The sequence below is a fragment of the Palaemon carinicauda genome, chromosome 19 (genome assembly GCF_036898095.1).
Source record: "Palaemon carinicauda isolate YSFRI2023 chromosome 19, ASM3689809v2, whole genome shotgun sequence".
In the NCBI taxonomy this organism is placed as follows: Eukaryota; Metazoa; Arthropoda; class Malacostraca; order Decapoda; family Palaemonidae; genus Palaemon; species Palaemon carinicauda.
Genome location: NC_090743.1, coordinates 39,809,065 through 39,826,461, shown reverse-complemented (window position 1 = coordinate 39,826,461; position 17,397 = coordinate 39,809,065). Strand labels below are relative to the sequence as shown.

The 17,397-nt window shown below is 36.2% G+C and overlaps 1 protein-coding gene across 2 annotated transcripts in view; it reads left to right on the top strand.

The window, feature by feature from the left end:
• LOC137658596 (cilia- and flagella-associated protein 36) overlaps nt 1-10,980 on the top strand; it is a 76,974-nt gene extending 65,994 nt beyond the window's left edge. The window contains exons 6-7 of one of the 2 annotated variants that reach the window (XR_011047382.1): nt 4,305-4,465; nt 9,435-10,980. Coding sequence is in view for 1 of the 2 variants with exons in the window: in XM_068393518.1 (XP_068249619.1) it covers nt 4,305-4,343; nt 9,435-9,542 (147 nt within the window). In the remaining variant the exon portion in view is untranslated. The remainder of the gene's footprint in view (nt 1-4,304; nt 4,466-9,434) is intronic. The other variant, XM_068393518.1, reaches the window with a different exon arrangement.
• Nucleotides 10,981-17,397: the final 6,417 nt, after the last annotated feature.

The window sequence follows — 17,397 nt, the reverse complement described above, 5'->3', positions numbered from 1 at the left end:
ATATATATATATATATATATATATATATATATATATATATATGTATATATATACTGTATATATATATATGCAAGCTTGCTAAAACTCGTCACATTAATTATGTTTAAATTATAGAACTGAACTTCTCAAAAAACACTTTTGAATTTAATCAATTTGTATATTTTCCAAACTGTTGACGTACTGAAAGAATCAACACTTTTATTTGTTTAGACTACATTTAGAGCCAAACAGGTAACATAATAACCAAATTTCAGATGATACTAACGTGAAAACCACAAAGGGCTGACAAGGAATTAACCGAACTCTATAGCCACTTAATGAATCCTTGTCTCCCCCAGGTTTTAGAGTTAATGGCTACTTAACGAATCCTTGTCTCCCTCAGTATTTAAACTCCATAGCCACTTAACGAATTCTTGGCTCCCTCAGTATTTGACTCTATAGTCACTTAACGAATCCTTGGCTCCCTCCGTATTTGAACTCTATGGCCACTTAACGAATCCTTGTCTCCCTCAGTATTTGAACTCTATGGCCACTTAACGAATCCTTGTCTCCCTCAGTATTTGAACTCTATGGCCACTTAACGAATCCTTGTCTCCCTCAGTATTTGAACTCTATGGCCACTTAACGAATCCTTGGCTCCCTCAGTATTTAAACTCTATAGTCACTTAACGAATCCTTGTCTCCCTCAGTATTTGAACTCTATGGCCACTTAACGAATCCTTGTCTCCCTCAGTATTTGAACTCTATAGCCACTTAACGAATCCTTGTCTCCTTCAGTATTTGAACTCTATAGCCACTTAACGAATCCTTGTCTCCTTCAGTATTTGAACTCTATAGCCACTTAACGAATCCTTGTCTCCCTCAGTATTTGAACTCTATAGCCACTTAACGAATCCTTGTCTCCTTCAGTATTTGAACTCTATAGCCACTTAACGAATCCTTGTCTCCTTCAGTATTTGAACTCTATAACCACTTAACGAATCCTTGTCTCCTTCAGTATTTGAACTCTATAGCCACTTAACGAATCCTTGTCTCCCTCAGTATTTGAACTCTATGGCCACTTAACGAATCCTTGTCTCCCTCAGTATTTGAACTCTATAGCCACTTAACGAATCCTTGTCTCCTTCAGTATTTGAACTCTATAGCCACTTAACGAATCCTTGTCTCCTTCAGTATTTGAACTCTATAGCCACTTAACGAATCCTTGTCTCCTTCAGTATTTGAACTCTATAGCCACTTAACGAATCCTTGTCTCCTTCAGTATTTGAACTCTATAGCCACTTAACGAATCCTTGTCTCCTTCAGTATTTGAACTCTATAGCCACTTAACGAATCCTTGTCTCCTTCAGTATTTGAACTCTATAGCCACTTAACGAATCCTTGTCTCCCTCAGTATTTGAACTCTATGGCCACTTAACGAATCCTTGTCTCCCTCAGTATTTGAACTCTATAGCCACTTAACGAATCCTTGTCTCCTTCAGTATTTGAACTCTATAGCCACTTAACGAATCCTTGTCTCCCTCAGTATTTGAACTCTATGGCCACTTAACGAATCCTTGTCTCCATCAATAAATATTTGAACTCTATGGCCACTTAACGAATCCTTGTCTCCTTCAGTATTTGAACTCTATAGCCACTTAACGAATCCTTGTCTCCCTCAGTATTTGAACTCTATGGCCACTTAACGAATCCTTGTCTCCATCAATAAATATTTGAACTCTATAGCCACTTAACGAATCCTTGTCTCCTTCAGTATTTGAACTCTATAGCCACTTAACGAACCCTTGTCTCCCTCAGTATTTGAACTCTATGGCCACTTAACGAATCCTTGTCTCCATCAATAAATATTTGAACTCTATGGCCACTTAACGAATCCTTGTCTCCCTCAGTATTTGAACTCTATGGCCACTTAACGAATCCTTGTCTCCCTCAGTATTTGAACTCTATGGCCACTTAACGAATCCTTGTCTCCCTCAGTATTTGAACTCTATGGCCACTTAACAAATCCTTGTCTCCCTCAGTATTTGAACTCTATGGCCACTTAACGAATCCTTGTCTCCCTCAGTATTTGAACTCTTTAGCCACTTAACGAATCCTTGTCTCCCTCAGTATTTGAACTCTATGGCCACTTAATGAATCCTTTTCTCCCGGAGCTTTTGAACTCTAAAGCCACTCAACGATCCTTATCTCCCGCAGGTTTTAGAGCCAATTGCCACTTTATGAATCCTTTTCTGCCCAGTATTTGAACTCTATGGGCAATTAACGAATCCTTGTCTCCATGAGGTTTTGAACTCTATGGCCACTTAACGAATCCTTATCTCCTGGAGATTTTGAACTCTATGGCCACTTAACGAATCCTTGTCTCCGGCAGCTTTTGAATTCTATGGCCACATAACGAATCCTTGTCTCCGGCACCTTTTGAACTCTATGCCACTTAATGAATCCTTAAATACTGGTCTCCCTCAGGTTTTGAACTCTATGGCCACTTAATGAATCCTTAAATCCTTGTTTCCCGCAAGGTTTGAACTCTATGGCCACTTAATAAATCCTTGAATCCTTGTCTCCCGCAGGTTTTGAATTCTATGGCCACTTAACGAATCCTTGTCTCCCGCAGTTTTTGAACTCTATGACCACTTAACGAATCCCTTGTGTCGTGCAGCTTTTGAACTCTATAGCCACTTAACGAATCCTTGTCTCCTGCAGCTTTTGAACTCTATGGCCACTTAACGAATCCTTGTCTCCTGCATCTTTTGAACTCTATGGCCACTTAACGAATCCTTGTCTCCTGCAGCTTTTGAACTCTATGGCCACTTAACGAATCCTTGTCTCCCGCAGCTTTTGAACTCTATAGCCACTTAACGAATCCTTGAGGTTTTGAACTCTATGGCCACTTAACGAATCCTTATCTCCTGGAGATTTTGAACTCTATGGCCACTTAACGAATCCTTGTCTCCGGCAACTTTTGAATTCTATGGCCACATAACGAATCCTTTTCTCCGGCACCTTTTGAACTCTATGCCACTTAATGAATCCTTAAATACTGGTCTCCCTCAGGTTTTGAACTCTATGGCCACTTAATGAATCCTTAAATCCTTGTTTCCCGCAAGGTTTGAACTCTATGGCCACTTAATAAATCCTTGAATCCTTGTCTCCCGCAGGTTTTGAACTCTATAGCCACTTAACGAATCCTTGTCTCCCGTAGGTTTTGAACTCTATGGCAACTTAACGAATCCTTGTCTCCATGAGGTTTTGAACTCTATGGCCACTTAACGAATCCTTATCTCCTGGAGATTTTGAACTCTATGGCCACTTAATGAATCCTTGTCTCCGGCAGCTTTTGAATTCTATGGCCACATAACGAATCCTTGTCTCCGGCACCTTTTGAACTCTATGCCACTTAATGAATCCTTAAATACTGGTCTCCCTCAGGTTTTGAACTCTATGGCCACTTAATGAATCCTTAAATCCTTGTTTCCCGCAAGGTTTGAACTCTATGGCCACTTAATAAATCCTTGAATCCTTGTCTCCCGCAGGTTTTGAACTCTATAGCCACTTAACGAATCCTTGTCTCCCGTAGGTTTTGAACTCTATGGCAACTTAACGAATCCTTGTCTCCTGCAGCTTTTGAACTCTATGGCCACTTAACGAATCCTTGTCTCCTGCATCTTTTGAACTCTATGGCCACTTAACGAATCCTTGTCTCCTGCAGCTTTGGAACTCTATGGCCACTTAACGAATCCTTGTCTCCTGCAGCTTTTGAACTCTATGGCCACTTAACGAATCCTTGTCTCCCGCAGCTTTTGAACTCTATAGCCACTTAACGAATCCTTGAGGTTTTGAACTCTATGGCCACTTAACGAATCCTTATCTCCTGGAGATTTTGAACTCTATGGCCACTTAACGAATCCTTGTCTCCGGCAACTTTTGAATTCTATGGCCACATAACGAAGCCTTGTCTCCGGCACCTTTTGAACTCTATGCCACTTAATGAATCCTTAAATACTGGTCTCCCTCAGGTTTTGAACTCTATGGCCACTTAATGAATCCTTAAATCCTTGTTTCCCGCAAGGTTTGAACTCTATGGCCACTTAATAAATCCTTGAATCCTTGTCTCCCGCAGGTTTTGAACTCTATAGCCACTTAACGAATCCTTGTCTCCCGTAGGTTTTGAACTCTATGGCAACTTAACGAATCCTTGTCTCCTGCAGCTTTTGAACTCTATGGCCACTTAACGAATCCTTGTCTCCTGCATCTTTTGAACTCTATGGCCACTTAACGAATCCTTGAATCCTTGTCTCCCTCAGGTTTTGGCTGGCTCCACCATCGACCCCCACACTCTGCAGGTGAGAAAGGCCCTGGCCGAGAGACTCAAAGCTGAAGTGATCGGGGAACAGTAAAATATTGAGAAAATTTCCAGTAATTGTCGCCATTGTTAAATGAGTCTGTGTTCGTTTCCATTCAGAAGGTAAGAGGGGTTTAATTTGTGACTCTAGCTAAGGAATGCCTGCTTCTCTCTTTCTCTGCCTGCTCGGATGCCTACCTGCTTGGATGCCAGGAGTTTTATTACGTCATAAGTGTTTTTATCTCTCTCTCTCTCTCTCTCTCTCTCTCTCTCTCTCTCTCTCTCTCTCTCTCGTTTTTATGTCAGGTGAGCTGTCTTAATTCCCGGTCTCTCTTGGCTCTCTTTCTCTTCACTTTCAGTTATGTCCTATGACCTCTCTCTCTCTCTCTCTCTCTCTCTCTCTCTCTCTCTCGATCTTGATATGTCAGGTGAGCTGTTTCAATTATCTGTCTCTTTCTCTTCACAGTTTCAGTTATCTCTCTCTCTCTCTCTCTCTCTCTCTCTCTCTCTCTCTCTCTCTCTCCTCTTTCCAGTTTTTGATGTCAGTTGAGCTGTTTCAATTCTGTCTCTTTCTCTTCACAGTTTCAGTTATGCCTGATGAGCTCTCTCTCTCTCTCTCTCTCTCTCTCTCTCTTCTCTCTCTGTTTATGTCAGGTGAGCTGTTTTGATTATGTCTCTCTCTTCACTTTCAGATATGTCCTATGAGCTCTCTCTCTCTCTCTCTCTCTCTCTCTCTCTCTCTCTCTCTCCAGTTTTTGATATGTCAGGTGAGCTGTTTCAATTCTCTGTCTCTCTTTCTCTTCACTTTCAGTTATGTCGTATGACCTCTCTCTCTCTCTCTCTCTCTCTCTCTCTCTCTCTCTCTCATTGCATGCATAAATGCATGGTTTGCATTATTTGTTCCTATCGTTATTTTTTTATTAAAAAGGGAACTCTACACTCAGCATTATTATTATTATTATTATTATTATTATTATTATTATTATTATTATTATTATTATTATTATTATTATTACTCGTCAAATACTAAATGGATCTTCTCCAACAATATAAACAAAAAAGAATAAAAAACAAAGAAAAATAAGAAAAAAAAATTATTTCGAAGTAACTCAGGTATCAAAATAGAGAAACTAAGAAATTTGACCCCATCTGCATTAATAAAAATGTAGATCTCATCATATGATAAGAGAGGAGTTGGGCTTGTCCAAAATCAGTCTTTATCACAGATGTATCAATAGGCTATCAGTGGATACTCGCGTAAAACTGGGTTCGGCCACTATATCATGCGCGCGCAGATGTTTTCCTTTCGTGTGTGTGTGTGTGTGTGTGTGTGTGTGTGTAAGTGTGGTTATGTGTACGAGCGTGTTTAGCGTAAAAGTAAATTATTATTATTATTATTATTATTATCATTATCATTAGCTAAGCTACAACCCTAGTTTGAAAAGCAGGATGCTATAAGCCCAAGGGCTTCAACAATGAAAAAAATAGCTCAGTGACGAAAGTAAATATATAAACCACATGTGTAGATGCGTGTGCGTGAATGTGTTGGTGTAAGTGTGTGGGAATGTGTATGTGTGTGTTTGACATAAAAATATAGCATTACTCGTTGAACACTTGTGTATTGTACGGTTAGAACATCGGCGTAAAATGACATAACGCTAGAGAGGTTACAATCTCTCTCTCTCTCTCTCTCTCTCTCTCTCTCTCTCTCTCTCTCTCTAAGCGTTCATATTATTCCACTTGTAAGGCCAATATGTCTAAGAAACTGCAATTTACGATATATTGAAAAAGCAGTTGTTTAAAAATATCGATACGATTAGATATTATTACAACCCTTGAGAAAGTATCCATAAAATAAACGGATAACCTTTATCAATTGGTCATTTCAATAACCTATAAATAGGTCATACTTTATCAAGGTACAGATTATTTTCTGTTTGAAAGCATTTTTAATTTTTCCTGATGATGAAAGCACAGAACACCAGGAAATGCTTTCAGAATAGACTCATCTATCAAAAAAAAAAAAAAAAAAAAAAAAATCCTAATTTTAGTTTATTTATGACAAACTATTAACTGTTTGGTTAGATTTTAATAAAAGTTAATTTTATTATTTTTTCCAGTATTCACAAATAACAAACTTATCATATAATCGTAAGAATAATGATGCAATCCTTGCGTGACAGATAACAATTTCCGTCCAATCATAACCCTCGTGTCCGTGACGTCATCAATACATCATCATACGTCTCCATTAGGATGTGTAACCCAATCAGAATAAAGTTGACACATAAGCAAGAAATCTGATTGGGTCTTGTCGTCTGTAATACAGAGCACAATAAACCTATAACTTACATCTCCAGGAAACGTTTTAAGGTTTTATGACGTTCCAAAGTCGAAGATAAGTAAAGGATAACACATAATTAGTTGACCTTTTTCATTCTGAATAGTTTATTAATTAAATATTCTTATTTGTGACTTTATGATAAAAAAACACGCACTAAACAGTTGATATACTTTTTATCAATAAAATCTATATACTAATTGAAGTGTTATGATGTATGTAGAGAAATTCCGACGAAGTATTATTGATGACTGCAGACTATATCATCATCATCATCATCATCTCCTCCTACGCTTATTGACGTAAAGAGCCTCAGTTAGATTTCGCCTGTCGTCTTAATCTTGAGCTTTTAAATCGATACTTCTCCATTCGTCATCTTCTACATCACGCTTCATAGTCCTCGGCCATGCAGGCCTGGGCCTTCCAACTCTTCTATAGTGCTCCCAAACGAAAGTGGCAGCTGAGAGCTAATTTTTTCGCATCGAATCTTAAATATTTCGGTCATTTTATCTGGAGAAGCCCTAAAGCAGAGGATGGATTAAGGTCTTAAAGGTAGGGCAGTTCCGTCGGTCATTATCTCGGATTTAGTTCCCTTTTCGGCTATTTTTCCCAGGTGGCCAATGGAAAAGAAATTGGAGTAGATTAAAAGTCTCTAATGCATTTAAAAATAAGGCGCACGTGTCTTTATTAATTTTACATCTTTATCTGAGTGAATATGATATACGGCATTATATATATATATATATATATATGTATATATATATAAATATATATATATATATACATATATATATTCAAATAAGCCATATATATTTTTGATACATTAATGTCTGGATTCTCTTAACGACCTCGGGATCAGAGCCCCAGGCGAAATCACACAAAGACAAGAGCTTGGCTCCGGCCGGGAATCGAACCCTGGTCGGCAAGCTTGTACAGACAGTGACTAACCCACTTGGCCACGAAGAAAGATCAAGTGGGTTAGTCACTGTCTGTACAAGCTTGCCGACCAGGGTTCGATTCCCGGCCGGAGCCAAGCTCTTGTCTTTGTGTGATTTCGCCTGGGGCTCTGATCCCGAGGTCGTTAAGAGAATCCAGACATTAATGTATCAAAAATATATATGGCTTATTTGAATATGAAAAACACGTAAAAATGTGCAAAATTTATCACATATATATATGTATATGTATATATATATGTATATGTGTGTATATATATATATATATATATAAATGTATATATTTACATATATATATATATATATATAAATGTATATATTTACATATATATATATATATATATATGTGTGTGTGTGTGTATATATATATATATATATATATACATATACAGTATATGTATATATGTGTGTTTGTGTGTATGTGTTTAAAAGGATTACAAAAAATTCCAGTGTACTGAAAAACTCTGTAGGTAGAAAAAAAAAACCCATAAAGAATCAAAAGATTAAGATTTAGAGGTCATCCATTCTCAGAGAAGAACAGGATTAGTCCGACTCGCTAAATCAGTTAATACGCAAATGTCAAGCTGGGCAAATTGTTTTCTTGTATCCTTACCGAGAGGTCGTGAAGGTACGAAATTATTTGAAATCTATACGAAATATTAAGAAGAACTGTCATTCGACTGCCACTTTCGTTTGAGAGCACTATAGTGCCTCGTGGATCCCAGTAGAATGTTTGGTGAAACTAATCTCTCTTGGAGAGTGCGAAGAGCATGCCCAAACCATCTCCATCTACCCCTCAACATGGTCTCATCTACATATGGCACTCGAGTAATCTCTCTTATAGTTTCATTTCTAATCCTGTCCTGCCACTTAACTCACAATATTCTTCTGAGGGCTTTGTTCTCAAATCTACAAAATCTGTTGGTAATCAACTCCTCTAGGTGAAGGATATTCCAAAATCAAACCATTGTTCCCTATTCTTGGGTAGTGCCATAGCCTGTGTACCATGGTATCCCATTATCTTTGTAAAGTTTTCTTAGGAATACTATTCTTTCTGCTTCCTTATTTACTTTCTTCACTGGGCTATTTACCCCGTTGTGGCCCCTGGGTTTACAAACTCCTGCTTTAACGACTAGGGTTGTAGCTTAGCAAGTTATAATAATGATAAAAAGTTATATCTGAACATACAGGCTGCCCATTAACAAGAAAATAGAACCGTATAAGATTAGAACATTATATGAATCGTTGGATAAAAGATCACAGCAAATACTGATCATGGCCCAAATATCATTTACGCTTTTTCATAGGTTACAAAGATTGCGTTATGATAAATACATTAAAAGACAAAGGCTCTTTTCGCGATAAAACGAAACGAGCGGTTTATTTCAGGTCAAAAGAATTTCTTTATTCAGGTAAATATAGGTCTACTCGACTGCGTCGTCCAGTGTAAGTATTAAATCATATTTTATTTGCCTGAGTTTTTATCACCAGAATGATGATACCATTTCCTATAACAAATCGCACGTTTCTCTAATAACTCTATTTTTTTTATTCTCAATATGTTTTCAATGTGAAATTTCCTTTACCAAGTTATTTGATTTGTTTATATAATTCAAATAGACCTAGTCTGTATACTAGATCAAATATAAATATCACAACACTAACGTCACTTCCATTGAACTATCTTTACAATAGATTGAATATTTCCTTGCTTATGAATTATCATTCATTACTGCGGTATACAATTTACTGATTTTTCCCCAACTTGACATTAATTGGACGTTTTGATTTCCAGTTCTTGCCCGAGATAGACCTAGACTCCAAAAAGCTACAGGTGAGGAAGGCTCTCGCAGAGAGGCTCAAGGTGGAAGTCATCGCGCACCATCAGGGAGATAACGAATAGATGAATAGATGCAATAAAAATAGAAAGCAATAGACTTAACTTCCACTCTGAGAGTGGGAGGGTAATATACTAAGAATTTACATCACTCGTGTGTAAAAAGAGCATATTTTCTGTACTTACTCCGGTGGGCTAAACAAGAACTTCCTCGCACTGGTGTTTTTAGACCCATGTCAACTCGGCCTAACAACATCTTCCTTATTTTTTTTTTTTCATTATCATCCAGTTTACCCAACAGATGATGCCTTTTGTGGATGGAAACGAACATTAAGATGAGCTTCTGTATCAAAATAAAATCAGATTTCGTCGTAGGATTTATAAATGAAATTAATTGTAAAATCTATTTACACCGAACTGTGATTGCTAATAGACTTTTTTAGCACTTACTTTTTTCCTTTTGAAAGCTGTGACGAGTCCTTCCCAGTGGAATTGACAACGTCAAGATGAAAATAAGACTTATATTCTTCCAAGACTTTCTTCTTCTTTGAGATTTCGATCTTTTGATCTCAGCTGCTCTGAGCTCGCGAGGTTGTGTGAGTTTTCGTTTGAATGTGATATGCACTTTGCTTATGCAACGCAAAAGATTTATCTCAGAACATCCCAACATTCGATTGATGTCATGTGCTGTCCTTCATGTTTTCAATTTGTTTTGAAATTAGATGTACTTTGCATAATGCATGATCTCAAATAACTTAAATTTTCCCTAACTCAGTGGGGCCTTCTGCAATATAATATATACCATTGATGTTTAATACGATGTATATCGTTTTGAAAGATGTGTGATATTTAATGTCAAATGGCTTGACTTCTTACTCATTTTAGCATAGACACAACTTAGTCTTTTATCATTTTATCTTGTACGATCATCTTAGATTGTTCATAACATAAGAATTTGAAATAGAAGAGACAATGTATTGGTTCTTGTTTTCTGATATAATTTTTAGCAGAAAATGTATTAATTCTTATTTTCTGATATATTTTTTCTTGATTATTTAGACTTTTTTGTATAAGTTCTATACTAGGTAAAATCAGCTTATCAAAATATATATGTATTTTAACTTTTTTTTTATTACAGTAAAATAGTTTTGATATATGTAAGCACAGAAATATAAGAAACGTTCAGGATGTCCTTTTGAAAGATAAGAGAATTCAATTATGAATTTCGTGCAACGAAAAGTGTTTATAGTTTTTTTTATGAGCAGTTAAGATCTTGCAATTATTAGAATGGTCTTTTCATTTCGAAAACTACTTCAAAATATTGTTACCATTTCATTTAAAGTTATAGTCACCAGATGCTATAAAAATCAAGTTTTAGGTACAAATATGATTTATATAGTCTTATAATATTTTTCCTTCTGTCACTTTCGGCAAACCTGGACGATTCTTCATTTTTCCTGTCTGTGTACCGTCTCTCACGAACACAATAAATCACTCAATATTAGGGCTTGTTTCCTTTTGATCCTACAAGTAAAACAAGTGAGGTAACAGCCTGCGTGCATATGATAATGTGTAACCCGTTACAATGCATTATAATGATACGTGTTACTGCAACGTAATGATACTCAGCACAGGATTATAGCTATTCATATCGTGACGTCATTCGGACGTCATTCCTCTTTCGAAGGATGACCAATCAGAATCGTCATGGAGAGGAAGCTGACATGTAGTGGGCGGGGCGTAACTGTAAAGTAAGTTGAAGGTTGAAAGTATAGTAAGTTGTAGAATTTTTTTATCAGAAGGTTAAAGAATTTGGAATTAACAAAACAAGACAAAATAATAAGACCTTACTAAACCACATAGGAAGGCAAGATGCCAAATGACATACACCTATTGAAAGTAAGTTCCTTCTGAGATCCTGGAAAAGCAAAGGGAGGTGGGAAGTTCCAGATTGGTTTTGTATTATCAATATTGCATTCTCAGTTAACACCAGAGTATTGTTGCAAGTTCTTGACTATAGAAAGTTATTCTTTCATTCTAGTTTGGCCAACGTTCAAGATTCATGACAATTTTATAAAAAATTTATATCATTTAGGATTTTCTGTATAAGGCCAGCTTTCATTTTACATTCAAATTACTATATACTGTACATACTTTATTATTATTATTATTATTATTGTGAATCCAATCGGATATATCAAGAAAAATAAAGATGAATAGTTCACATACATACATACATACATACATACATACATACATACCAAGCTATAGCCTACACGACGGACATGATTAAACTGGTTTTTTGTTAATAGCCCTAATTAATCCTCTCCATTCATAAGACATATTTGAACTGAAATTACATATTCTTATAATATTCTAGATATATAATAATGAATTACTTATTAAATTGATGTCGATATTTTCCGTTGAACAGACCGACATTCCTAAGTGCACGTTGCTGCTTGTTTTGCGCAAGCGCACTAAAGGCCTCCCTCGTCTTACGTAAAGAGACAGGTTCATACTAAATCTTAATCCATTTTAAATTTTTCTGTTAGTTTATTATGTATAGTATTAATCCCCGTCTCTCTCTCTCTCTCTCTCTCTCTCTCTCTCTCTCTCTCTCTCTCTCTCTCTTGAAATGTGTTACTGCAGAAACTTATTACATCATCTAAGCTAATCAATATTTGATATATTTAATGATCGACGGGTGAGTTTACCCTATTTTATTCATAAAAACATTCATGTGGTTAATATATTTTTCACGTCATCATTCCAAAAAAACTTTTGAGAAGTAGCAGGAAAGTTAAAACAACTAAAACGCCTTAGATCGCCAATCGCATTGAGTCACTGAACGTAAAAAACAATGCATTCGAACTCGAAGCTGGTGAGAACATTCTAACACAATCCACAATTAACTTAAACTCAACATTGATACATTACTGCATATGAACATAAACTCACTCTATGCAACAATTCAGTATGTTCATTAAAACATTTGAACACTAAGTATAGTGATCGAACAGAGTACGAACCCGGTGTGGAAGCATTCGAACATGGCCCTTGAGTCGCCAATAGAACACGAGACGCGTGCTTATCGGCACGGACATAAGAAAGCCGAGATAATGTAGACGCTATCAGAAATTACTAACAATATTCATGGCCGTTTTTTTTCAGGTTTGCAAACGTCAGCAATTCTTCGCTTATTTGCATGTGTGTGGTAGATATAGATCTTAGGTCATGCCAAACGTGAACTATGCGAGACAATAAGTCTCCTAGATGGGGTGGCCACAGAAAGAGACTAAACAAGTCACTGCTTGACTGCCGCTTGTCTGTGTTTTATACCTTCGCCTCTCTTTGAAACTTCTTAAATATATATATCTTATACCATCATCCATCCCAAACTACTTATCCTTCCTGCCCATTATAAATATAGGAAGACATTGATTAGTAAACCTACGTATAGACTAAATGAAAAACTGCAATAATTTCTTGATTTGCTCTGCAATTTCAATTTACTGACCACATTGATATCAACGTGCCATTCGTAAAAATTAACCAATTTGTTTATGAATGTTGAAATTACGTCATAAGACCTAGTTTGACCCAGTTGTCACAAGGTGGCGTCAACTCTTGAGGAACAACCAAAGAAGTTAGAAGACGAGCCAGTTGAAGTCATTAGTTTGTCTAAATGTTCAGTGATCGTTTTCTTGGGAAGTATATTGACTTTATAGGTAAGAATACAGAGGATATTCTTCCACTATTGACTGCCTTGTTATGTTTAACAAAATTAATGCTGATGAGTGCAGGGTAAGATTTATATGAGGAAAATTTTGGTTATTATACGTATGTTTGATGTAAACAAATCTCTCTTCTTCATTGCTTTTCTGAGTGAGAGATTAAACTGTCAGCTATACTTATGAATTGTTATTATCTTTGTTTTCGTATTATGAATTAATACCGCTAGAGAGTTGTGGGGTTCTTAGACTGACCAGACATTGCTACATTGGATCCTTCTCTCTGGTTACTATTAATTTTGTCTTTGCCTACACATACACCGAATAGTCTGGCCTATTATAATTCTTTACATATTTTCCTCTATCCTCATGCACCTAACAACACGAGGTTAGCAAACAATTTTTCTTCACCCGAAGGGTTAACTAATGCACTGTGTTTGTTCAGTGGTTATTTTCTTCTTGGTAGGAGTAGAAGAGACACTTTAGATATGGTGAGCGGCTCTTCTAGGAGGACACTTCTAAATCAAACCATTGTTCTCTAGTCTTGGATAGTGTCATAGCCTCTGTACCATGGTCTTCCACTTCCTTGTGTTAGAGTTCTCTTGCTTGAGCATTCTATTCTATCTTATTTCGCTTCCTCTTGTTTTGATAAAGTTTTTATAGTTGATAAACTGTTGTTACTGTTCTTAAGATATTTTATTTTTCCTTTTTTCCTTTCCTCACTGGGCTATTTTCTTTGTTGGAGCCCCTGGGCTTATAGCATCCTGTTCTTACTTCTCTCTCTCTCTCTCTCTCTCTCTCTCTCTCTCTCTCTCGTTGGAAAAGCAAGATGCTTTAAGCCTAAGGGCTCCAACAGGAAAATATAGTCTAGTACGGAAGGGAAACAAGGACATGAATAAAATTGCAAGAGAAGTAATACAATCAAAATAAAATATGCCAAGAACAGTAACACACACACTAAATTATATATATATATATATATATATATAATATATATATATATATATATGTATATATATATATATATATATATCCTTCTACATCTATTTACGCAAAGGGCCTCTGTTAGATTTCACCAGTCATTTCTATCTTGAGTTTTTAATCCAATATTTCTCCTCTCATCATCTCCCACTTCACGCTTCATAGTCCTCAGCCATTTGGGCCTGGGTCTTCCAACTCTTGTAGTGCCTTGTGGACCCAGTAAAACGTTTATTGAACTAATCTCTCTTGTGTGTGCCGGTGCATCTGTTTCTTTTCCTGTGTAGACATATTTCGAAGAAGACATGTGGTAGTATTGATATTGATAGTATGTGTAGCCCTAGTGTGAACACACGGTCTAGTGCTAACCAGCCGACACGATTTCCAATCTAGGTCATTTCTGGAATTTCAATTTTGGGGATGTGCCTATGTAGCCACCTATAGTCCATTTCTTTTAGCGATGCATATTTGCACCGACTCGCAGCGGTGCCCTTTTAGCTCGGAAAAGTTTCCGGATCGCTGATTGGTTGGACAAGATAATTCTAACCAATCAGCCCTTTTCCGAGCTAAAAGGGCACCGCCGCGAGTCGGTGCAAATATGCATCGCTATAAGAAATGGACTATAAGTGGCCAGATGGGACTATCTATTCTCTCTCCAGAGAGGAAACTTTCAGAATCAGATGGTATTTTGTAGTTTATTGAAAATATTAGTACTTTTGTGATATTTGTTTATTCAATTCTTTAGTGTCAAAATACTATCCTTTATTTTTGTTATTATGAATGGATGCGGTTGTGAAATTGCATTCTGTGTGAATATTACTTCATTATCATGACTAGCCAAGCTGCAACCCTAGTTAAAAAAGCAGGATGCTATAAGCCCAAGTGCTCCAACAGGGAAAATTGGCCTGCGAGGAAAGGAAATGAATAAAGTACATAAGTAATGAATAATTAATATAAAATATTTTAAGATCAGTAACAACTTTAAAATGAGTCTGTCCTATATAAATTATGAAGCGATAGTTATGTCAGCCTGTTCAACACAAATTCATTCGCTGCAAGTTTGAATTTCTGAAGTTTACATACATACATACCTACATGCATGCATACATACATACATAGTCTATATCTTATATCTATAGACCTTGGTCTATATATAATATATGTATGTTTACTTCAAAATATAGTTATATATCTACAGATCATGCATATATACAGATATGTAGGCTATATATAATTCATCATCTCCTACGCATATTGACGCAAAGGGCCTCAGTTAGATTTCGCCATTCATCTCTATATTGAGCTTTTAAATCAATACTTCTCCATTCATCGTCTCCTACTTCACGCTCGATAGTCATCAGCCATGTAGGTCTTGGTCTTCCAACTCTTCTAGTGCCTTGAGGAACCCAGATGAAAGTCTGGTGAACTAATCTCTCTCGGTAGTGCGAAGAGTATGCCCAAACCATCTCCATCTGCCCCTCACCATGATCTCATCAACATATGGCACTTAAATAATCTCTCTTATAGTTTCATTTCTAATCCTGTCCTGTCAGTATCTATAATTCATAATACAGTCTACATATACAGATACATGCATTTGCACATGCATCTTTCTGCCATAGAATAATTCCTCTCAGCATAAATCATCTTCAGCTATACCACATCAATGAACAAATCACACTAAAACCAGTTTATTTCATTTATTTAAAATTACATTCTCCGCTTGTGTCCTTACGCACAACCGTTTTTCTTTTTTTTCTAACCAAATCTAGGAGACCAATTTTTTCCACGTATTCTTAGACCAGCAGGTGAATATACCTCGTAATTTTTTTGTACCTGGGCCAAATAAGACCCAAGGTCGTCTACTTTCTCCTCGCGAACTCCGGCTATCAACTATGGTGTTTCTATGATAGCGAAAAATACTGTATAACTTTTATCATTTTGTGAGTGAGTGCTGTCTTGATTATTATTATTATTATTATTATTATTATTATTATTATTATTATTATTATTATTATTATTATTATTATTATTATTAGCTAAGCTACAACCCTAGATGGAAAAGCAGGATGCTATAAGCCCAAGGGTTTCAACAAGGAAAGATAGCACTGTGATTAAAGGAAATAAGTAAATAGATAAAGTACAAGAAAATTAATGAACAATTCGAATAACATTTTTAAGAACAGTATCAACATTAAAATAGATATTTTATTAATAAACTATAAAAGAGACTTATGTTAACCTTTTCAGCATAAAAAAACATAATATCTAAAGTCTCCTCGCTAAATACTAGACGTACTAAGAGAAAAAATTGTTTGTGTTAAACTAATATCATCATAATATTATGATTAATATTATCATCTAGGTTTACATATTATTATTATTATTATTATTATTATTATTATTATTATTATTATTATTATTATTATTATTATTATTATTATTATTATTATTATTATTACAAAGCAAGTAGATTTTCAATAAAAGTGTGTGGTAGACCTTCCACCGTATAGAGGAAGGTTAAACTACGCTATTGAAGGGAAAGGTCGAAGATCGAGAGTCAAGGAAGTATGACGTGTACATCGTTTCTACAGAGAAAAGATGTCGTTCTTATGCTTCAATCGTACAAAGTAAAAAGAAAAAAAAAGAATTATCAAATGGGAAAATAGAGAAGGATGAGAATGGAAAAATAATAAGAATAACAAAGAATGAATAGACTTAAAGAACACGCACAAGAAAAGAACGGGAATGAAATAAAAGAGGAAGCAATAAGAAATGCGTCAAAGACACAAGAAGAAGACGAAAAAAAGAGGAAGAAATTAGGAGGTCTTGCGGGATCATTTTCTGTCTCAAGGGGCTAATCACCATTTCTCCCTCTCACGGGGGAGGGGTTGGTTAAGGTGGCTTGGGGTGGGGGGCGTGTCTGGCCGTGGGGTTGCAATACTCACTATTTCGAAGCCTCGGGAAGTCTTTTGAGCGAGAATTCTTAATGAAGTCCGATTGGCGATCTGCCTTTAAGATAATCTTAATTTTTGACGGACAAATATATATATATATATATATATATATACAAACAGAAAGTACACATTCTCTCTCTCTCTCTCTCTCTCTCTCTCTCTCTCTCTACTCGGAAGACAAAAAGAGTAATTGTAGACCGAGGTAGAAGTAATGTCTACAGACTGATATTTGATGGACAGGTTGGCTCTGTG